This window comes from Haliotis cracherodii, unplaced genomic scaffold (genome assembly GCF_022045235.1).
Source record: "Haliotis cracherodii isolate W230 unplaced genomic scaffold, xgHalCrac1.p SCAF_11, whole genome shotgun sequence".
Taxonomy (NCBI): domain Eukaryota; kingdom Metazoa; phylum Mollusca; class Gastropoda; order Lepetellida; family Haliotidae; genus Haliotis; species Haliotis cracherodii.
The window spans coordinates 42,067,504-42,093,067 of NW_027266266.1; the positions used below are offsets into that span (position 1 = coordinate 42,067,504).

General features: G+C 40.1%; 1 protein-coding gene across 1 annotated transcript; it reads right to left on the bottom strand.

Annotated features, from left to right (window-relative positions):
• Window positions 1-3,314: 3,314 nt before the first annotated feature.
• Window positions 3,315-15,464, bottom strand: LOC139455822 (transmembrane protein 134-like). Its single transcript, XM_071237372.1, has 7 exons — window positions 15,264-15,464; window positions 12,310-12,362; window positions 11,496-11,594; window positions 9,601-9,677; window positions 8,230-8,274; window positions 7,397-7,450; window positions 3,315-5,650 (listed from the first exon to the last, which is right to left on the bottom strand). Exons 1-7 carry the CDS (start codon window positions 15,444-15,446, stop codon window positions 5,571-5,573), a joined length of 591 nt encoding a protein of 196 aa, XP_071093473.1. The 5' UTR covers window positions 15,447-15,464; the 3' UTR covers window positions 3,315-5,570.
• Window positions 15,465-25,564: the final 10,100 nt, after the last annotated feature.

Consider the following 25,564-nt stretch of genomic DNA (forward strand, 5'->3'; position numbering starts at 1 on the left):
CAGTATTACAGTTATATCGCGGCATGTCATCTTAATGTGGGAGGAAAGCCCGAAGTAATGCAGGTCTCAGACATTTACCACATCAGTGAAGCCCACGAGCACGGGTATGGTGCTGACAAACCTAGAAACATAATCGGGGTGAACCGGGATAGGTTTCTGGCGTGCCCAAGGGACGCAACTCTGCACAAGGAATTGTGGCGCCTAAGACTACTGGGCCACCCGTGCCCCCTGGAATGATTACAAAAAAGAAACTAACATAAAACTACAATAGCCAAGTTGGCTAGTCGTCTGAAACATTTTCTAGTTTTTGTATTTTGGTTTTGTTGACAACAAATTTGATCTAATCTGTGAAATGTGTGCAATGAAAACAGCTATGTGAAAAGAATTTGCACCAAATTTGTCGTCAACTAGAACATAAAATCAAGATTAACAAACCAGTGATGCAAGCGTCCTTCACATTTCACTAGCCCTTTAGAAATGTTACTTGACACAGTCTAGTGGTCTAGTGTTTTTTTGGTTAATGCTGCAACATAAATCAAGCAAGATACACAAAGGTACAATATACATAATCTCAACTTTGCGTGTAGTAATGGTGCATAATTCAACACTAACGGAGGTATACCATAGTAAGTACAACAATCAGTGAAATGAATGATGACCGTATTTGACATAATAAGCGCCCTGCACTAATATTATTGCTAATATAATTAGCACCCCATCCGATTGATCAATGTACACAAGACTTACTTATTTGTCTATAATACGCAGTCATGTGTTATATGCATCCTTAATTATGAGCAATTAAATTCTGGAAAAATATATCTGTTGTATATAAACATTTCAGGCCGTCAGCATAACTCACGAAATTTTAGATCTTTCAACTCTGTTTTATTTCACCAAAATAATATTCTAACAAGAGTCCCCTATTTCAAATTTTGAGAGCACCCTGGGCACTTATTATGTTGAATACGGTAATAATATACAATTCATCCACAACCAAGCAACATGTTCATCAGCACATGATGTTGAATAAATAGTTACCCATGGACCACAAGTACTTCCACAAAATGGCTGTAGTGATCTGCATGTTTTGTAACTTGGACGTAAAATTAGTGATTGTTGTTTCATAAAGGAGAACCTTTGTAATTCAGGGTAGCACAGGTAGTGTGAAACAGGAAGTACACAAAGTTATCTCCCTTCCTTCTGTGACGTCTGCTATTCACATTACAGATCATGACAAGGAATGAACACATAACTGTAAAGTCATTAAGTGTGGGCTACAAATGTCTGAAATTATTTTCAAAGAACATTTAAACAAACAATGGTAAGATCTTTTGTAAGAACATTCACACCAAACTGCAGCTTGACAAGTATTCTGTCAAGACAGTTGGATGATGGGCACACAGCCTTATGTCCATTGAGGTAAAGCTATGTTCCATCCCTCCATTCTGCTGTCTTACCTTGCGGCCATCTTGTGGAATTCTTGATAGTCTCAGACTGACCAATATTCTTTACATCTCAAATGACTATTTGTCAACTTCAACAAAATAAAACAAAACAAAATAAATACAAATTGTGTGGTTGACAGTTTGTGTGAATCCATAAACTATTTCAACATTTCCATGTCAGTGATTGGCAAGCTTATCAGTGCACAGAGTACAATTCAAAAACAATATACATAAGGCCATAATACATTAATTATTTCTAATTAAATAATCAATTTGCCAATATAAAATCAACAAGGGGACCAAGGAAAGGTTCTACTTACTTCTATTATGAACGCAGTTTTAGTTATCAAGTTTAAACAAATCATGAAAACAATTTCCCTACATCAGATCTGAGTGCTCGCTACTGCTTCATGTAGCGGTAATGAGCACTATTAAAGATCTGATTTTTATGAGATTGTCATAGAAAAGATGGCTCATTCAAGAGTATCTACTTATCGATGCAACAAGGATGTGTTATGATCAATGTTCATATAATGTATTTTAAACAAATAACGTAACGAAACACCATGCCAAGAAATCATTTAAGTGGATTGATATAGCTCCTCAAGTGATACTTGTCTTCAATTGATTAAAGATCACACGATATAATTCAAAAGAAAAACCTCAAAAGTACTAGTTTCATTTTGCTGTAAGCACACTGATCTGTTCACTGACTGACGAGACTGACTCACAGAACACTGCCATGTTATTGAGATATTATTAAGATGCTGTTAAAATGTTATTAAGATGTTATTGAGATGTTATTAAGATGTCATTACAATGTTATTGAGATGCTTTTAAGATGCTGTTAAGATGTTATTAAGATGCTGTTAAGATGATATTAGGATGTTTTTGAGATATTATTAAGATGCTGTTAAGATGTTATTGAGATGTTATTAAGATTTTATTAAGATGCTGTTAAGATGTTATTAAGATTTCAAAAACAAACATCAATAAAAAAAAAGGTGAGGATTCTTGAACCTCAAATAAAATAGTACAGTGACGAGAGTCACAAGCTGACCAGGTGAAATAACTTCTACAGATTTGATTTAATGAAATTGTATATTAGTATTGTAATGCCAGAATATAATACTATCGAGTTTACATCAACTAAAACTAATTTCCTTGTGCAGTCAACAATCTTACCCCAAATTTTGCAAAAGTGAATTTTTTAAAATACAGTGTTTCAAAATATACACTTTGGGAAATGTTTTGGTTTGTGTTTTTGTCAAACCTTTGATTCAAGAATTTGTTTGAGGAACTCATGGCCATTGTTTAGTCCATATGTACCGTTATATTATATTGCAGAGGTATTTGTTGACTCAATAATTGCCTGAAGGTGAGTATGCTCATGGGACTTGTCATCAATGCTTTGTTATGTATATGTGCTACAGGACAATGCCCAGCAACCACCTACACACAAATGTAGGCCAAACGTTTGCAAACCAACGAACACATAAATAAGGCCCAATAAATAAATGTGGTGTGAGAGTTGACGTCATGAGTATCAGGTGGAGAGACTTGTCCATCCATCACCTGATCGAGATATATGCACTTTTGTAAACAGTATATTACCAGGGTAGTCTGACGTTCACTACTGTTTTTAGACTCAACAAGGATAAATACAGATGTACACCACCGTGTCCAGCTCTTGTCTGAAAATGCGTCTGAAACAGTTCATGGAGGCATTTGTAACACCATAAAAATTATATTGCACATGCACTACAGATGATTAAATTAATAATAATGATGATGATGATAATAATAATAATAATAATAATAATAATAATAATAATAATAATAATAATAATAATAATAATAATAATAATAATAATAATAAAGGTGCATGCTTGATAAAGCACAGCATTATTGTTGTTATCCCTGTCATTAGATCAGTGTGCACTCGATTGCCATTCTCAGCTCCCTGGGGAGTATTCAACCCAAGCTGCTTATTAAAAAGACAAACTGTTATTTAGATGTTGATGCATATAGTTTCAGTTTCTGTTGCATGCTGGGAATGCCAACCCTGACCTTCATTACCAGATTAAAAATTGTTTAACATTGAGTGAAAAAGTAAATTTGTACTTACATTCGTTTGTAACACACAAAAATAAGTTTGAGACATTTGAAAATTTGCCACCCAATTTGCCATTCAGAGGTCAAATAATCTTAAAATTTGAGGAATTTGCTGGGTGGGGCAATTGGTTTGACACAACAAATTCCACACATCAAAGTTCAAAAACAGTGCTCCTGCGTTTCCCCCATCAACAGCTGGCCAGCCCTCGAAGGGAATACCGGTACATAGCATCAGTTGACAACTGATAAGCCCTACGTGACACCTAATACTACTTGTACATTGCATGTACATTGCGCCTGACACAGTGGCAATCATCACCACGCATGACATGCACATAATCCTTGGTAATTTATTGCTATTATTAATGATTAAACTGCTTTCTGGCACATGTTCTGTCAAAGATAAACCCTCAACACCAAAAGAGTCTAAGAGTCAAAGACACACACTTATTCAGACATTGAATCTGTAATAAATTCCTAAATAAAAATCTGCGTTCTGAAAATAAATAGGTACTCTTATCAATGCCAAATCAAACACTGCCAAGTGAAATGTTAAGTGACAAACGTTACCTGATTTACATCCAAATTTTGAAAAAAAGTGAGGTGGGTGGCATTTTACTAACAATCTAAAATGACTGCGTTACTATAGTTCTCACCCAATGCAGTCTGTTAAACACAACTACAATTAGGCTAAAAAAATAAAAGTCTTGGTTCTCAGGCACCGCCCGCATCATCATAAAGTCTGCTGCACGCTTCATTTTTATTTCCATTTAAAAAAAAATAAAATTAAATCCTAATATTTAGTAACAATGCGATCCAAAATAACACACAGTTACTTCCCTTTACTGCACATCTCGTGTTATGGTCATGGCAGCAATAGGAGTTTGTATACTTTTTTATGTAGGTCAGCCATTTTCCCAGGTTGATGGTACACGACTGTTTATTTGGTTACTAGTTTGCACAAGCCAAAAAAACCTAAACATTGCCTGCCTGCACAATATTTTCAAAAGTCATTGCCTGAGAATCAATTCTTTTATTTTTTTTAAGCCTTCTACACGCAACTCTGTCTGCCATTTACCGTTAAACATACATTTCAACATAAAACACAGTGACCAACTAAGATGAGCATGTGTATACAAGATCAGAGGGGTGGAATGATGGGGTCATTATTTTCTGAAAAATGTTACCATGGTTACAAAGAAATCAGCAGCAGAAGAGAAAGCTAAACCTCTTTGGGTTTTTAAACTTGAATCAGTCTCATTGAAAAGTGCATTTTCACCACAGGGAGTGAAGACTTACCAGGAATGCACATTAATGGCCTTGTCAGTTTAAGCCCATGGGCCTAAAAATGGAACGATGAAATGTTTCCAAGCCCACGGGCTTAAATTTTATGACATCTGTTTGACCAGATGTGTTTAAAAACGTATAATAGCACTTACAAGCATGGCAACGTTTTTACACCTTGAGCGGTGTCAGTGGTTTCAGGGCTTACAACACCAACTGGCCATGTTAGTGAGTTGGGTTTAACGCAGCTTTTAACAGTATTCCAGTTATTAACATTAACAATCTCAGCCAAGGAGACCTTAACGTGAACAGATGCCTTACTAACTATGGACAATTTTGCACATGAGTTTAATCGTCTCGGACGAGCAAACTCACTTTAATTTCAAACCCAACTGACAGTTTTACGATTAATTTTACCAGTCTCGGACAAGCAAACTCTTGTTAATTTCAAACCCTATCAACAATTTTGCACATTTTTATGTTTGTTACTTCATTTAAAATGAACACCGGTGAAAACAAATATTAACAACAACCTCTGCATCAGAACAAACAATGGAATCGACCATCCAAGGGACCTCTGACAGAGATCACCCTGTAATAATTGTCATGTCAGTCTGAAGGCTGAGATCACCCATTCAGAGTCCCACAAGGGGAGTAAACTGGTCCTAGTCACATGGTGGTCACAGGCTTGTGGACTGCAGTTTCTGTCATCATCCATGCTGTCTACTTCAGGACCGGCAGGTTGTAGAAACTGAAGCCAGGGCGGCCCTGGACAGCGAAATAGATGTAGACCACGTGATACACTGAAACATAACCATGTCCTACACTGAACCACAACCATGTCATAAACTGAAACACAAACATGTCATAAACTGAAACACAAACATGTCATACACAGAAACACAACCTTGTCATACACAGAAACACAACCATGTCCTACACTGAAACATAACCTTGTCATACACTGAACCACAACCATGTCCTACACTGAAACACAACCTTGTCATACACTGAAACACAACCTTGTCATACACTGAAACACAACCTTGTCATACACTGAAACACAACCTTGTCATTCACAGAAACACAACCACATTATACACTGAAACACAACCTTGTCATACACAGAAACACAACCTTGTCATACACTGAAACACAACCTTGTCCTACACAGAAACACAACCATGTCCTACACTGAAACATAACCTTGTCATACACTGAAACACAACCATGTCCTACACTGAAACACAACCTTGTCATACACTGAAACACAACCTTGTCATACACTGAAACACAACCTTGTCATAAACTGAAACACAAACATGTCATACACAGAAACACAACCAAGTCCTACACTGAAACATAACCTTGTCATACACTGAAACACAACCTTGTCATACACTGAAACACAACCACATTATATACTGAAACTCAACCTTGTCATACACTGAACCACAACCATGTCCTACACTGAAACACAACCTTGTCATAAACTGAAACACAACCATGTCATAAACTGAAACACAACCTTGTCCTACACTGAAACACAACCTTGTAATACACTGAAACACAAACATGTCATACACTGAAACACAACCTTGTCCTACACTGAAACACAACCTTGTCCTACACTGAAACACAAACATGTCATACACAGAAACACAACCTTGTTATACACAGAAACACAACCTTGTCATACACTGAAACACAACCTTGTCATACACTGAAACACAACCATGTCATACACTGAAACACAACCTTGTCATACACTGAAACACAACATTGTCATACTCTGAAACACAACCACATTATACACTGAAACACAACCTTGTCATACACTGAAACACAACCATGTCAGACACTGAAACACAACCACATTATACACTGAAACACAACCTTGTCATACACTGAAACACAATCATGTCATACACTGAAACACAACCATGTCATACACTGAAACACAACCACATTATACACTGAAACATGACCACGTGATACACTAAAACACAACCACGTGATATACTGAAACACAATCACATGATACACTGAACCACAACCACATGATGTGATGTTGGTGATGTGATGGTAGTGATGTAATGGTGGTGATGTGATGTGATTGAGTGAGTGAGTGAGAGAGTGAGTTGGGTTTAACGTCGTTTTTAACAGTATTAGAGTTACATTGCGGCATGTCAGCTTAATGTGGGAGGAAAGCCCGAAGTAATGCAGGTCTCAGACGTTTGCCACTTTGCTGAAACCCACGAGTACTGGTATGGTGCTGACAAACCTGGAAACATAATCGGTGCGAACCACAATTCAAACCCACAATCATAGGTTTATGGCATGCCCAAGGGACGCAACTCTGCACAGCAAACTGCGTCACATAATATGACTGGGCCACCCGTGGCCCCTGATGTGATGTGATGTGATGTTGGTGATATGATGGTGGTGATGTGATGTGATGGTGGTGATGTGATGGTGATGATAAAACTACAGTGTTTTGAATTTTTATATACATATTCATATTCATGACAACGTTATTACATACTCACCACCAGGTATAAAACACAGCAGACCGATGATGAAAAATACCAAACAGTGAAGACCTGTGAATAGAAAACACAGGAATTGTACCAGGATCTGCTGCCTGGGAGCTCTGGTTACACAACGTAATTAATCAGATCACCATCATCCTACGCTACATCATGTGTTATTGTTCTTTTGTTGTTAGGGTCAAAATAATTGTAGATGTTACCTTCAATTGGGGCAGGGAGGGATGGGGGAGGTCGCCCCATGAACCACCCCTTGTATCTTACAGCAGTCTGTAATCATCGTACCGATGAAGATCTGTGATAGCAACCCATGCTTGCTGTAAGAGGCGACAATCCTTGTCGTAAGAGGCGACTAACGGGATCGGGTAGTCAGGCTTGCTGTCTTGATTGATGCATGTCATTATATCCCAATTGCACAGATCGATCTTATGATGTCAATCATTTGATTATTTACAGATCACCATCATATAGCTGGAATATTGCTGAGTGCGGCGTTAAACAACAATGAAGGAACAAAACTGTAAGTCATTGAGCCAAGCCAGGTCAGACAAACATACATAATATGAGCAAGGTTTATGTATGTAAAAACAAACAGTTACACATGTGTCACTTAATCCTTTAAAGCAATACTGATATAACATATAACGCCGCTTTTAACAGTGTTATATCTACGTCGCGGCATGTCAGCTTGATGATGGGGGCATAAACCACCTGCGAGCACAGGTATGGTGCAGACAAACCTAGAAATTTAATCTGAGCAAACTGGGATTCGATCCTACAATCATAGGTTCCTGGCATGCCAAAGGAATGCAACTCTGCACAGCAAGACTCACCTCTCTGTGGTGATGCCAAAATTCCAATGCCAACAAAAAACAATACTGAAAAAGATGGAGGAAATCATTAAGACACAAACTCAATGTTAGACTTTGATCCAACTTGATCATGCTCATATAAACAAGTTCAAAATGGCATTACAAGTGCAGGCGCCTCGCGTCAACAGGCCACTACAGGTGGTCGTTTGTAGAGAAATTTGACCAACAACTTTTTAATTTGCAGGATTTTCTTTTTCAGGTATTCAAACTACTTAAAGTTTCAAAATTTATAAAGCTGGGTGCCGTTGTACAAAGCGATCGTAGCGCTAAGATGATCGCAACTGACACACCTTAACATATACTTACGACAGTCGTAACGCTTAGTTTGTTTTGTACAATGGTATCCTGATCATTAAAGCATAAGATACGTAATTTAAACAATATGTGTAACCTCCTTGGTAAACAGTTATCGCAAGTTTTATTTGGGTGTGTCCTTACACAATTCACCTCCAGGGCCCACTTGCACAAAACGATCTTAGCGCTAAGATGATCGTAACTGAATACCTTAACATAGACTTACAAAGCGATCCTAGCGCTAAAACTATTGTAAGCCTATGTTGAAGTATGGGAGTTACGATCATCTTAGCGCTAAGATTGCTTTGTGCAAGTGAGCCCAGATGCATGTTAATGACACACTGTCGAATGGGTTCAACAGCAGTGTTGTAAACATAATAATACACATCTTCCCGAGGCAAGAGAGTTAACTGAATTTAAAAGACCAGTTTCCACCCTTGCCGAACTGGGCTTGGAATGCTGGGCTCGATCGTAGCGCCACCAGTGGCTATTACGAGTTATGCCCTTTCTATGCCTCTCCAATTGACCAGTCAGATTCAACCTCTCGTATGACTTGCATTTGCTTCAAACAAAACGGTGGCGCCCAGTCAAAACGATCTGATCGATAATCAAGATCTATATTGTGATCAAACGAGTCTTACATCGCAAAGTGCATCAAATCACGTGAGCAACTTGATTAAAAACATGAAAAGATATAGAAAACATCTGTTGACAACGAGTTAGCGGTGCACATGCTTTGCAAATCATGCAGTCGCCCAAAATCTGCATGACACTTTACGAACCGGATTTTGATTTCGGTGTGCGATTTTGATTGGACTATGCATAGACTCATTAGCCCAGCCAAAATGTAACTCCATAATACCAGCCTAGTTCGGCAAACTGGACTTTTATAGTCAGTTAACTCACTTGCCTCGGAAGATGAATAATACATGACAAGTTGAGCTATTCGAGGAGGTTGAACGTACCCAATCTTATCGCTAAATCCTAGATCCTTACATTAAGCAAGACTGTTATCAACATAATCATACCAATCCTCACCTAAACCAATTGCGGTAAGAACGAACGAACCCAATACCACTCTCCAATTCTCTCGAACTTTCGGGTGCCTCAGCCAACTGAAAGAGAGCAACACATCATCAATCAAGCACATGATTGTCTTGATCAAGGTATTCCAGTACATTATTATCAATGTGTTGCTAAGGAACTGTAGAATGAGACATCCTGAAACAAGGAATTCAAGAGCACCATAATCATGATAATATACAGACAATCTAGAATATTTTCACTCTTGCAGCTTCTTTAGCCAGTAAAGGTAGAAGTGTTGTTGTATATCATGATCTCGATGTATCAGTAATTTTTTAATGTTCATGTTGTAGTGATACAAATTGTGAATATTGATATTAAATTAATAATTCACTGCCACAGAAATGTTAAAATCTATTAAGTTAAAATTCATTGGTTAAGATCAGGGATGTGAGCAGTCCCGATAAAAAAAGAGGAAAAGTCGGGAGGGAGGGGGGGGTGTTTTAAACATTTGATTGCATTATAAACAATTTCTTGCAGTTTGGACAGCATTCACACCAAGAAATGCAATAAGTCAATGGAAAAAGTCAATAAGTCAAATAAACAAAGATGGCAGATGCAGTAAAATTTCGAAGTTAAATCAGTACTTTTAAAAAATTGGGCATAGATACCGCGCCCCTGGCTACCCGCCAGGTCTGGGATCATTACTGCCATAAACTTCAACCCCCACCTTTTTCTTAAAAACAAGCCATCATCTGACTCTGAATATTTACAGTTTCTGTGTGACGCCACACTCAACGTTATAGTGCAAGTATTCGTGATAGAAAACGTATGATGTCCGAAAACCTATGCTGCTGAAAGCTCTGATTGAAAACAGGACAACCCGCGACGGTTGTCCCTTTTCAATGATATTTTTCTGAGTGGTTTTTAAAGTTTTAATTATATTTTAAGGTGGCAATGTTTTTTTCTGAGGACTACTGTTTTAAAAAACGTGATTTTCTGCGTTTCCGCGGAGATTTCACATCCCTGTAAGATGGAAAATATGAAGGCAGAAATTAAACTTGAAGCATTTAGTGAGTGACTGCATGAGTATGGTTTTATGCCACTTCAGTTTCATGCCATCCGTCTTGCCACGTCATATATGGAAAGAGAGGAATATTTAATAGGAAAATCTCAGGCCACTTTCAGGAATATTCCAGCAATATCCCCAGGGACACCAAAAATGGGCTTTACACACTGTACCCATGATGGGAATTTAATCCAGGTCTTCCCATCAATGACATCCCTCCAGTAATGTAAAATAATCCAGGTAACCATGGTTACACTGTCCAATAAAAGTATGTAGCAGCCTTTTTGACTACAGGGTCCCCATGTTGATCAGTTCTTTAAAAACCCACGGGGCATACCATGGCACAGTTGGAACCTATGGCCAACATGGCCAATAGATCCTGGTATAGCCAAGGGATGCAACTCTGCAACTTTTCCTAGAAGGTTATTTGTAAGTCTCACTGAAGTGAATGATAGCGTTGTGTTAAAGAGCTGTTTTGAACAGTATTTTAGTTATATCATGGCATGTCAGCTTCCTGTGAGAGGAAGTCATATTGCTGAGTGTAGCAATAAATAATAATAATAATAATAATAATAATAATAATGCAAGGGAACTGCACAAATTGATACTTGTCTAAGACATTTGCAACTCTCAACACCCATGAGACCTAGTAGAATTTGAGAATGATAATCAGGTTGGAACCCTAATCCACAGATCCTGGCATGAATAAGGGACACAACTCTGTACAACAAATAACAGCACCTCAAACAACCAGTTTACCCGTTCCTCCAAGTTCGCCATTGCTCTTACTACAAGCTCTACCCTGGAATTTAGGGTTATAAGCAATACACATAAATAATACCTGTCACTATCTGAGAATGACCGCGTGGACACAATGGTTTCACTTGACCATGTGGAGAGAGAATGGGTGGACACGCCCCCCGGCAAGAGTTCCCCTGGTCTGAAATGTACAACAAGTAGTGGATTACATTTAGTGATTATATGATCATGATGACTGAAGAGAACCTCTGCATTGTTCTTGCCAACAGCTCCTTGCATAAACATGATAAAACCTAACGCGGGATGCATAAAACCCCATGTACCCCTCGTGATCCTGCTACAACATATATCATAATATCTTCATAATTTTATTAACATTTGGGAGAACATTCTTCTCCATCAGAACCAAGTATCAATATTTCAGACATTTTATTTGACAATCAGTCACTTTCCAAGCAAATAACCCGATATGAACTCCTGTGTCTGGGACTAGGAAAATTCAGGAAGGACTAGTGGTGTTTCCTTGTGGGCAACCAATTGTACCATTAGGAAGATGGCAACTGATTGTTTTTATAGAAATTACCGTATTTCCTCTATTAGACGCCTGGGCTACTATTTATTTCGGACAAGCCTTTGAACCGGCGTCAATTAGAGGCCCAGCGTCTATTGGAGGCCGGGCTTCTATTAATACCCCCATTTCACTATGACCACGAATTTGGGTCCCAAAGAGGGATCATTAATTGTAACAATTGATCGACCCGGCGTATATTAGAGGCTGGGCTTCTATTTTTTGCACTGAACAATTGACCCGGCTTCTATTAGGGGCTGGCATCTAATAGTGGAAATACGGTACTTATTAAACCTGCTGTGATCATGCTGATGTGAATACAATTTACCTGAAAGACTTTTTCTCAGTACTTCTTATTAGGGGATTTTGTTGTGCACGAAACTGAAAAGAAAAATTATGCATAAGTTATGCAGCTTTACAAAATAATTAGACTGCCTCCATGGTCTAGTGGTAGAGCGTCTGCCTGGGCAATGGAAGGTCGGGAGTTTGATCCCCGGCCACACCATACCAAGACGTTAAAAGATTTGTACTTGTTGTTACCCTGTATGGTGCTCAACATTAAGGGGCTAAAACAAGGACTGGTCGGCTCGGAGTCAGTATACTGTGTCTGAGTGGGGTATTCATGTTTAAATGCTGCATTGCATCTCAGTGAGCTAGCACAATAAAGTATATATATATAAAATAATGTACGGCACCAATTTTTGAACGCAGTCTTGACAAGTTTCTCTTATATAAGCATGCAAACTTTCATTCATGTTATTTAAGTAGCTGCTGAGAAAACTTGTCCACAATTTCACACAGTATGCACAGTTGAAAAGCACGGAGCAAAGGCCATAACTCTGTAGGAATTTAATGAACAACACTAATTTTCCTACTCATTTGAGATCGTGAGCAGCAACATGAGTGTGTAAAATTTCATTTCTCTAATTTCTCTATAGTTTTTGAGAAAATTTGTCCACAATGAGGAGAGGACGAACGGACAAACTCTGTTCTTATAACCCCCACTTTGTGGTGGGGGGATACTAATTACCCAAGACACAAGAAATGCCAAATGCTAACCACAGATTGTTACATATTCTTGACACTCTCAGAGGCAGGGGTGAACGTTATATAGTTATTCTGCATAGTCTTTGTCAGGTAATCTGAGTGATTCTAGCTCTAATTATACTTATAATGAAGTCATTAACTGAGCATCAAGTGAATGATGAAAAATACAGAGGTGTAGGGTTTATGCTATGAAACATGCATGACATTAAGGGAGTAGTAATTGTTGTATTATATGCAATTTTAACAAATTTGGGATAACACTTTCTTAGTAAAGTACAGATTCTAGAAGGGCTGGGACGGGTAACTTGGGTTGGAAGGGTACTGAGTAGGACCCGGGTTCCCACAGGACTACCAGGTCTCGTGGTTAGTCAATTGATATATTGTTTAATCACAATAATAATAAAATTACATGGTTACACAAGTACAAGTTGCTAATGTTCAAATTTCTTTCTGACTATGCACACATTCCTCCTGAATATATATGTTTGAGTAAAGACAAAGCTTCAGTTAACGTCAGTGTATGCACGATCAGATCGTTTTATACTATGTATAAATACTTTTTTTCCATGGCTTTGGTAAAACAATTCCCAACTGAACATTTTGTAGCCAACTTGAGACCTACAGTGGGTACCCGGGTAGGGTCGGGTAATAGGGGGGCAGGTACCTGGATAGTAAATTTGGGCCTACCTATAGAAAACAGTACCACAAACTTTTCAAACACGTGACAATACCCTATGGCGTAATTTGTAGTATTTTGTTGCAAGTCACACCGGTGAAACAATGCCCTGTGACGTCAGGGGTCATCGAGTGTGCATCAGCTCCTCCCAGTGATCTATCATCTCTACACGCAATGTCTTTGAATACGCCCAGCGGTGTTGAGTGTTTTCAACATTTGTTTACTAAATATAGCCTGCGGCAGTGCATTTTATAGCAAGCGCTAGTTTACGAAAGCACTTTTATTTTTTATATATTTTTTATTTCGTTTTTCTCGTAATTCAAATGGCTATAATGGTTATAAATGGGAACTGATATACATATTTTTCGGTTCATTAATTTTCATTATTATGCACAAGAATGCAGTTTATTAGGGATATTATATAGGCGCTGAACACATTCAAATGTCGCCAGTGCTAGGTAGCCCTTGGATCACCTTTACAATCAATCCACCCCTTTTCGACGAATTATTAAATACCATGTCATTCACGCATACTCGCGAGTTTGACGTCTGACGTCTTAATGCCTGGAGCTGTTTTCAGTTCGCTCCATATCGGATCATTCCTCGCCAGTCGGTATCTTGTAGGTTACGGAATGGGATGAGTGTGCCAAATGGCATCGGGATCATTCGTAAGTGTCCGTAGACTAAAGTCACGAGACACCATGCCTACCCGTAACCTTCGTATGTATCCGTCACCTATTCGACCCTTTTCATTCAGTTCCTTAACGTTGTAGGCATGACTAGGTAAATTTGCACTTTGTTTCACAGTCTGGATGTAGCTCAGTCGGTTAGCTGTCGGGCTCACAATCTGAAGGTCGCGAGTTCGCGTCCGACGGATTCTCACAATAACAGGTTGCTTGTCTTTGAGACATGGGACCTACGGCAGAGATCGTCCTCACGAGAAATTGTGGTACTGTATTCTAAAGGTACTCCTAAATTTGGACTCGTTCCAGCCCTAGATTCTAGTACTTTGAACTAAGAAAGTGTTATCACAAATTTAACATTTCTCTCTAAATGGCATTTTGTATTCATAGCTTTCAGCCATGGGAGCCATGCCAATTTACACTTGTCAGAGATGTACACAAAGTATGTGATCTAGACTATCAGTTGTCAGACTTTCATTTTGTTGAAGCCTCGGTGGCGGAGTGGGTTAGATTGCTGACTATGTGAGAGTTATTCTATAGCAATTTGTCTTAATGATTGGTACTTTTATTGATGTATAACTATGAATTCACGGCAGATATTTTCAAAATGACTTTCTTTCGTTCCTGGGTCCCATTTGACAAAATCGTGATAACTAACTGTTGGTAATGGAATCCCATCTTGGGAAGTGCGATTAGACCAGTAGCTGCTCTCGCTGAAATGTTGAAATATGGGGCTATATTTTGATATTAACGATATCAAAACAGTACATCAACAAATACTAACTGGTTGTCTTTATGTAAATTGTATTTCTAACTTATGTTTCCATGTTCTACAAATCACTGGCGTATGTAAATACGATTTTGAAGTGTAGATACCTGAAAATGTTGTAATGGAATTTCTGTGCCCTCTTCCTCTTTATTTTCTTCTAAGTCTCGAATTTTGGCCCCTTGTAAAGGAGCTGAATCTCTTGTTGAGCCATACAGCCTGACCTTATCTTCATCGTCCGAGTCGGCGATCTCGCCTACATTCAACTTATCGTAGGGACTGCTAGCTGTCATTTTCTTCCATCATTCTTCCATCTTGTCAAAACTAACGAAGGGAGATAACTCCCATAACTGATTCCATAAAGATCAGTCGCTAGTGAAAAAACCCATTTGTTATTGATTTGCCAGGAAACGACGCTGAATGACAGGCATCGTTGGGTTGAAATAAAGACCATCCAGATGTTTGTTTTATGCAAGTCATTCAATACTATATGATTGTGTGCATTCATACCAGGTCACACTTGTTTAAGACACGTTATTTTATGTTGGCCATTTTAATAACTTATTAAGTGGTGTAGGTTTGAAAACTGTGGATCATATCTTTGTTCGATATTAAAGTTGTTTGGATCGGGCCATAAATGCCAATTGTTACTGTTAAAAGTGCAGGGATATAAAAAGTTTACAGTAACATGTCAGAGAAGGCCCGTTTCAGATGTTTGCAGTGGCTAGAAATTATATTTCAATGCATTTAATAAATTATTATTTTAAGCAATTAAAAGTTATCTCGTCTGATTTTTTATTTTTTTCATTTACTTTTTGGGTGCAAGTCTGGGTTATAGAGAAAATGTCCCCTTGCAAAACTGTCCGCAAACAATTTTCGGCGGTCTGTAAATAATCGAGTCTGGACCAGACAATCAAGTGACTGACATCATGAGCAACGATCCACGAAATTGGGATCGATGACATGCATCAACCAAGTCAGCGAGCCTGACCTCCCGATCCCGTTAGTCGCCTCTTACGACAAGCAAACTCGCCTTTTACGTCAAGCATGGCTATTCTAAACCGGATCTTCACGGGTCAGTGCAGAATAGCTTAAAAATCAATAAAATAAATCACTACGGATTGGTGTTAATTTCGTTTCTTGAAAATTAGGGTCCGTTTTCTCCAATATGTGTGGCCATTGTAACTTTGTAGACTTTTTCTCCTAATTGTCAGGGGCCATTTTCGCAAGGGGCCATTTTCTCCCGCACCCACATCTGGGAGTTTGGGAGAGGTCACTGTGCAGACGTTTCTATATCCATTTAGATCATTATCACATAGACAAACAAACCTCATATTAAAGGAACACATAAACAGCTATTATTTTACATCAGCCATTTTAAAGTACACATCTTTTTTTGTCTCACAATGTGCACGTGGAGAAACTGTGCTCGCAAATATCTTTTCACGGTAATCGGAAACTTGGACTGCTGTTCAAACTAAAACGGAACAGGTCGGAATTCAATATTGTTACGTAGAAAGCGCAATGCATGAAACCCCGAAAAGGCCGCCCACACCGATCACTGCCACTACGGTCACCGGAAAGTGGGATTGTTATTCAAACCGAAACAACCTGTGTATAAATGTATAAAGGATCTGTTTCAATTGCCGTCGACGCAGAGTGTCGGAGTGTCGTTGCTTGCATATATTTATGCAACATCGCAGTAAACGAGTAAAACTTTCCAAATCACTAGTAAAGTGAGTATAATAGTTATATTTCACTTTTGCGAGTTTTCGAATCTTTCAACCCAATCTTAGGCGGAAAGGAAGTTCGCGCCATATTTTGTGATATAAGTAAGGCGTTTGATCGTGTCTGGCATGAAGGCTTATTAGTTAAATTAAAGTCAACAGGGATAGGGGATAATCTTCTGGACTGGTTTGGAAGTTATCTTTGTAATAGACAACAGTCTGTAGTAATTAATGGCTATATGTCAAATTACAAACCTGTTCTAGCCGGAGTGCCACAGGGCTCAGTTTTAGGACCTCTTTTATTCCTTATTTATATTAATGATCTGACTCATGGGATAAGGGGTAATATGAAACTTTTTGCTGATGATACATCTTTATTTCTAATTATTGAAGATCCTGAATCCACAGCCGCTATATTGAATAGTGATTTAGAATGTATATCAAACTGGGCAAGTAAATGGCAGGTGAAATTTAGTCCTTCCAAAACGGAAGCCATGTTATTTTCTACTAAAATTAATCCTAGTCCTAAATTACCTCTGCGAATGAATGATATTCCTATACCTGAAGTAAGTGATCATAAACATCTAGGACTTGTATTCCAGGAAGATGGAAAATGGCATAAACACATTGAATATATTGTACGTAAAGTGAGCCCATTAATTAATTGTTTGCGTAGCCTGAAATACCGTCTAAATCGAAGAACGCTCGAAACCATGTACAAATCTTTTATTTTACCTATTTTTGATTATTGGGATAATATTTGGGATAATTGTAATAATGAACAAGTAAAACTATTAGAAAATTTACACTTGGATGCTCTACGAGCAATATGTGGAGCAGTACGAGGAACCAGTCACAAAAAACTTTATAGGGAAACGGGTTTATGCTCACTGTCCGACTGACGACATTACCATAAATTATGTATATTTTACAAAATGGTCAATGGGCTAACTCCTAAATATCTATCTTTATGGGTCCCACCTAATATATCCAGCATAACTGGATATAACCTTCGTACTTCTAATGACTGCCAGACCAGTGCAGGACGCTTATCCCAGTATAATTGATGTTTTTTTGCCATCTGTTATACAAGCTTGGAATGCACTTGATATTAATATTAGAAATGTAGATTCCTTATTTCGGTTTAAGCAATTAATTTCTAGAGAAACTAAGCTTACTGCAAGTTTTACATCTTTTGCTAGTTATGGCCAGCGGCAATGTCAGGTGATTTTATCTAGACTTAGGCTAGGTTGTAGTGATTTAAAATCACATTTATTTGACAGATTTCTTATTGATAATCCCATCTGTCCATGTGGCCTAAATAGAGAAGATGCTTTCCACTTTTTTCTATCTTGTCCACGCTATGCCAAATTTAGAATTGATAAATACTTTTTTGTTAACCAGCTCAGCATACATACTATACTCCACGGCAATGAAGATTCATCTTCCTCAGACAATGAATACATTATAAAATCAGTTCACAATTACATCATTGAAACTAACCGCTTTACGTAAGTTTTGCGTCAACCTAAGAATATAAAATGCATTTGGTATCTTGCTTTCCATTTTATTTCATGTTGTGTTAGTCATTAATGTCTGCTCTATAGACTTCATTACAATCTACATGTATAATGTACAATATTAGGAGAAGCATTAATATAGGCCTTTTTGCTAATCCTCTTTCCATTTTGTAATGCTATTTAATGTAAAATTTGAACATTAATGGAAATAAAATACTGTTTAAATCATCTTAGGCGGATCCAGAGGAGGATGGAAGTGTGTGTGTGTGTGTGTGTGTGTGTGTGTGTGTGTGTGTGTGTGTGTGTGTGTGTGTGTGTGTGTGTGTGTGTGTGTGTGTGTGAAAGAAATGCAGTATGTTGTAGGCAGTAATATTATCTGAGATATGATTTTGATATTTTGGTCCACTCCCTTTAAAAATGCTGGATCCACCCTTGCCACTTATTATAAAACCGGGGCGCGGTCGGGTAGCCTAGTGGTTAAAGCGTCCGCTCGTCACGCCGAAGACCCGGGTTCCAATCCCGACATGGGTACAATGTGTGAAGCCCATTTCTGGTGTCCCCCCTGTGATATTGCTGGAATATTGCTAAAAGCGGCGTAAAACCAAACTCACTCACTCACCATTATAAAACCGCGTATAATTATTCTGTGAGTGCTGACTAAGCGCCGCTACAGTTAAAATTTATGACAGCGCTGTCTTAAGATAAACTTTTGAACTCAAACATACAATAAACAAACAAAGATTTCTAGTTTCTTTTGCTCGTCACGCCGTCACAGGAAAGGGCCTCACACATGATACCCATGTGAGGAATCGAACCCGGGTTTTTGACGTGACGAGAGAACGCTTTAACCACAAGGCTACCAAAACCCCCTTACTGGAAACGCGGATATTCAACATTGAAACAGACAATATATCAACAGGATGTTTATCAGGGAAGCGTAAATCGCATGGCAGGAATGACGTCTATCAACAATAATGGACAACAACATCACCACCGTCTGCAGAAACGTACGTAGATAACGACGCCCCCGGACGTTATTTAGTTGGACCGATTTGGCCGCCTCTTGTGCCCAGCATCATTCGTCACAACTCGCCCCTTTCCGTAACCTGCAAGAAGACTCGGCCCCCTATCGATAAATGTTATGTGAGAATATAACACAAACCAATCAGAATGCGCGTATGACGTCACGTACTTCGGTCAAAGAATCCCTCACAAATATTTGTGTTTTAAATAACATCTTGAATATATATGACTTTGGAAAAATATACGCGAATCATTACGCAACGAGTTGACAATTTGCACTTAGACGGGACCCAGTCGCAAAAATGGCCACCAATGTTCAACTTTGACGCCTGAATGGAGTAACTTTGAAACGTGACTGGTCAAATCCTTGGCAACAAACTCGTAACCTTTTGTGTTCTGTACATAACTCACAGTGAAAGTTTGAGAAAGGTTATTACTTACACTGGTAATCTACATGATAAATGATTGGTTCAGTCTGGCTCCGGTTATGTAATAATGATTTGAAAATATTGACAAAGAGAACTATCCCCAAGTTACATAATTTTGAAAACACATTTTATAGAACAACAATAAATTAATATACCTCATCCTAAGAATAAACGGATGTGCATGACCATATTTATCATTAATAACATTTGTTTTGGTAATGGCATAATGAAACAAACCTAGGAATATGCATATGACCACTTTTGTCACAGACAAATAACTGCTCCCCACAAGTCCCCATGTCAGAATAACCATGATAGACCGGCGGCTTCCGTTGCCGGCCAATAACTAACATAACATGAACATGTTTAGAGGAATAACCTAGAGCTAGGTATGTTTTAAAAACGTTTTCCTACTTATTTATGTATTTCGAAAGTACGCATATCATTATATACAAGTGAGAGAAGATAAAGTTTCTTTAAAACAATTGGTTTCATGTGGTCTCTTCACAGCGAAGGGACTACAAAACAATCTAAATAGTCTGTGTCAGTTTACAGAGGACTTGACAATGAATATCAATACGTAAACCACTTCATCTCCATATACCTTTATGAGTACGAAAGCCTAATGGTGTCACTTTGGTAACATAATTTTATTTTTCTCGAAAATTTCCGTTATTTAAATTATTTTTCTCGAAAAATCGAGTTTTTGAAATAAACTTGAAATAACGAGAAAATAATCGAAGTAACGAGAAAAATAATCGAAATTTCAAGTTTTTGATATACATGTAAACGCGACGAAGCGAGAAGAAAACCTCGAAGTTACGAGAAAAACATTGAAATAACGAGAATTTTCGATTTGATTTTTAAAAATAAAATTATGGTACCAAAGTGGCATCATCAAGCTTTCGTAATTGAGACTGACCAAGACCATCCACTGAAATACATAAGCTCAGACACCTCGGGAAAATAGGATACAAATTCGAAATGAAACCATGTCTGTAAGTGCCCACCTCATGAGAACACCGCAAAGCAGTACAAGGCTTTGACTCAGTGCTCACGACTTTCAATTGAGGATTCAGTATGTTGTAGGCAGTAATATTATCTGAGATATGATTTTGATATTTTGGTCCACTCCCTTTAAAAATGCTGGATCCGCCATTGCCACTTATTATAAAACATTAAACCGGGGCGGTCGGGTAGCCTAGTGGTTAAAGCTGTCGCTCGTCACGCCGCAGACCCGGGTTCGAATCCCGACATGGGTACATTGTGTAAAGCCCATTTCTGGTGTCCCCCGCCGTGATATTGCTGGAATATTGCTAAAAGCGGCGTAAAACCAAACTCACTCAAATTACAATATGTAAGATAATTCTCAATATTTACAGATGACTTGACCAACCTGTATGTTCTTAACTTGCTGCTAGATAAATGGGAATCCTTTAATGAATGCGTGAACATATTTTTACATTTGGACTGAAGTTAATTTGCAGTGGATTCATTACATTTATTTGTTTTTACTATTTCAACAGTTTGTTTTATTTAACTCAGCCAACATTGTGACCAGAAATATTGATATTTGCTGCCAAATCGTGTTCAAGAATGACATTTGTTGTGTTATCTATATAGGACTTGTAATCAATTACTTTACAGATTACTAGTACTAATAGTTGGTGTATACCAAGTTCTGCCTAACAGGCCCAGTTATTTGTTTTCTAATCTTGGATTTCCTTGTGCGTTGGTGAATTAAAAGACACCGTTTCCTCTATTGTGCTTTCCAAAGATAACTACATAAATAACAACCAATTTATACTTTACGCCAATCCTCTCCTCCCATAGCTTACACTTCCTTCCTCTGCATAGTGAATTGCACTGGGATAGGGGACTGGGCTCAGTTCTAACTCGGGGAATTCCCTTTTCTAGGAAAAGAGGCGGGGTGCTGGAGCCTGTGATATATCCCGGATGTCTGACCTGCCAAGTACATACTAAACTGCACGTTTAAATACAATATTGTAGTTCATACAGGTTTGTCTTGAAACAGACAAACTATGTGAGCAGGACACGGGTCAGGCGCCTGTAGCAGGGCAGTAAACCGGATCTAGAAGCACTTATGCATTCAGGATTTACTTCTTGCATCGCAATTGGCAACTTTCCAAAATACAAACAGTATTTCGTAAGAAACGTATGAACCTAATTGTAGTTCATACATGTTTATCTTCGGCCGTCGTCGTCGTCGTCGTCGTCATCATCATCATCATCATCATCATCATGATAACCACCATCTTGGCCACGTTTATTCTCCAAATAACTTGAGAACATCACATCAACATCATCGCCGTCATTAGCGCCCCCGACACCATCATCACCAACATCAGACACCAGCATCCCACCATCACAGCACTGCTATCACTACCGCTCCCATCACATTCACCACCACCATCATCACCATCATCAATACCACCATTAACATCAAAACATCACTGTCATTACCGTCTTCGCAACAACATCACCAACACCACCATCATCCCCATAAAAATCGCCATGACTTCACCACCACCATCATCACAACATCACTACCATCACATCACACCAACACCATCACATCACAACACCATCATCACCGCCATCATCACAACACCACCACCATCATCACCGCCATCACACCACCATCATCACAACACCATCACCATCGCCATCATTACCGTCCCCATCACCTTTTTTTAGCCTGAGACTCAAAATTACTAGACACCTTAACCAGAGGTACAGCAATAGTGGACAAGTTGTTATAATTCCATGAAAACTCGATCGGTCACTGCTGATGCGTAGGTTACCAAGACAACACTATCATATAATCCCCAGTGTCTGCATGCGTGGTGTGACAGACTGGCACGCCTCCTCCACGTGTGTGTATCAGACTGGCATGTCTCCTCCACGTGTGTATGCCAGACTGGCATTTCTCCTCCACGTGTGTATGTCAGACTGGCATTTCTCCTCCACGTGTGTATGTCAGACTGGCATGTCTCCTCCACGTGTGTGTGTCAGACTGGCATGTCTCCTCCACGTGTGTGTATCAGACTAGCACGTCTCCTCCACGTGTGTGTATCAGACTAGCACGTCTCCTCCACGTGTGTATGTCAGACTGGCACGTCTCCTACACGTGTGTGTATCAGACTGGCACGTCTCCTCCACGTGTGTGTATCAGACTAGCACGTCTCCTCCTCGTGAGTGTATCAGACTAGCACGTCTCCTCCACGTGTGTGTGTCAGACTGGCACGTCTCCTCCACGTGTGTATGTCAGACTGGCACGTCTTCTCCACGTGTGTATGTCAGACCGACACGTCTCCTCCACGTGTGTTTATCAGACTGGCACGTCTCCTCCACGTGTGCATGTCAGACAGACACGTCTCCTCCACGTGTGTATGTCAGACTGGCACGTCTCCTCCACGTGTGTATGTCAGACTGGCACGTGTGTATCAGACTGACACGTCTCCTCCACGTGTGTATGTCAGACTGACACGTCTCCTCCACGTGTGTATGTCAGACTGGCACGTGTGTATCAGACTGGCACGTCTCCTCTACGTGTGTATGTCAGACTGGCACGTGTGTATCAGACTGACACGTCTCCTCCACGTGTGTATGTCAGACTGGCACGTCTTCTCCACGTGTGTATGTCAGACCGACACGTCTCCTCCACGTGTGTTTATCAGACTGGCACGTCTCCTCCACGTGTGCATGTCAGACAGACACGTCTCCTCCACGTGTGTATGTCAGACTGGCACGTCTCCTCCACGTGTGTATGTCAGACTGGCACGTGTGTATCAGACTGACACGTCTCCTCCACGTGTGTATGTCAGACTGACACGTCTCCTCCACGTGTGTATGTCAGACCGACACGTCTCCTCCACGTGTGTGTGTCAGACTGGCACGTGTGTATCAGACTGACACGTCTCCTCCACGTGTGTATGTCAGACTGACACGTCTCCTCCACGTGTGTATGTCAGACTGGCACGTGTGTATCAGACTGGCACGTCTCCTCTACGTGTGTATGTCAGACTGGCACGTGTGTATCACACTGACACGTCTCCTCCAGGTGTGTGTGTCAGACTGGCACGTCTCCTCCACGTGTGTATGTCAGACTGACACGTCTCCTCCACGTGTGTATGTCAGACCGACACGTCTCCTCCACGTGTGTTTATCAGACTGGCACGTCCCCTCCACGTGTGTATGTCAGACCGACACGTCTCCTCCTCGTGTGTATGTCAGACTGACACGTCTCTTCCACGTGTGTGTGTCAGATTGGCACGTCTCCTCCACGTGTGTGTGTCAGACTGGCACGTCTCTTCCACGTGTGTATGTCAGACTGACACGTCTCTTCCACGTGTGTGTGTCAGATTGGCACGTCTCCTCCACGTGTGTATGTCAGACTGACACGTCTCTTCCACGTGTGTGTGTCAGATTGGCACGTCTCCTCCACGTGTGTATGTCATACTGACACGTCTCTTCCACGTGTGTATGTCAGACTGGCACGTGTGTATCAGACTGACACGTCTCCTCCACGTGTGTATGTCAGACTGGCACGTGTGTATCAGACTGACACGTCTCCTCCACGTGTGTATGTCAGACTGGCACGTGTGTTTCAGACTGACACGTCTCCTCCACGTGTGTATGTCAGACTGACACGTCTCCTCCACGTGTGTATGTCAGACTGACACGTCTCCTCCACGTGTGTATGTCAGATTGGCACGTGTGTATCAGACTGACACGTCTCCTCCTCGTGTGTATGTCAGACTGGCACGTGTGTATCAGACTGACACGTCTCCTCCACGTGTGTTTGTCAGACTGGCACGTGTGTATCAGACTGACACGTCTCCTCCTCGTGTGCTTGTCAGACTGACACGTCTCCTCCTCGTGTGTATGTCAGACTGGCACGTGTGTATCAGACTGACACGTCTCCTCCACGTGTGCATGTCAGACTGGCACGTGTGTATCAGACTGACACGTCTCCTCCTCGTGTGCATGTCAGACTGACACGTCTCCTCCTCGTGTGTATGTCAGACTGGCACGTGTGTATCAGACTGACACGTCTCCTCCACGTGTGTATGTCAGATTGGCACGTGTGTATCAGACTGACACGTCTCCTCCACGTGTGTATGTCAGACTGGCACGTGTGTATCAGACTGACACGTCTCCTCCACGTGTGTATGTCAGACTGGCACGTGTGTATCAGACTGACACGTCTCCTCCACGTGTGCATGTCAGACTGACACACCCCCTCCTCGTGTGCATGTGGGTATTCACGTTAATTAGTGCGATTACAGCAGGACGCAACGTGTCCTATTTCTTCCTGTTTTCTAAAATAGCCTTTGATAACTTTGAAAATAAAACTATCGTTTCATGTATACTTCCGGCGAGGTCTTGAGAATTTGATGTCGCGACTGAAATTGAAAAAGTCTGAGACCAGCATTCATACCGTAAAGCTTGACTAAACAGAGACTCTGATTTAGGATTTTCGAAAAAATGGTGTGTGCCCATAAGACCGAAAGCCTATAACCGAGGGCGCAGCTAACTGGAGTGAGTGAGTGAGTTGGGTTTAACGCCGCTTTTAACAGTATTCCAGTTATATCAAGGCGTGTCAGCTTAATGTGGGAGGAAAGCCCGAAGTGATGCAGGTCTCAGACGTTTACCACTTCGGTGAAACCCATGAGCACGGGTATGGTGC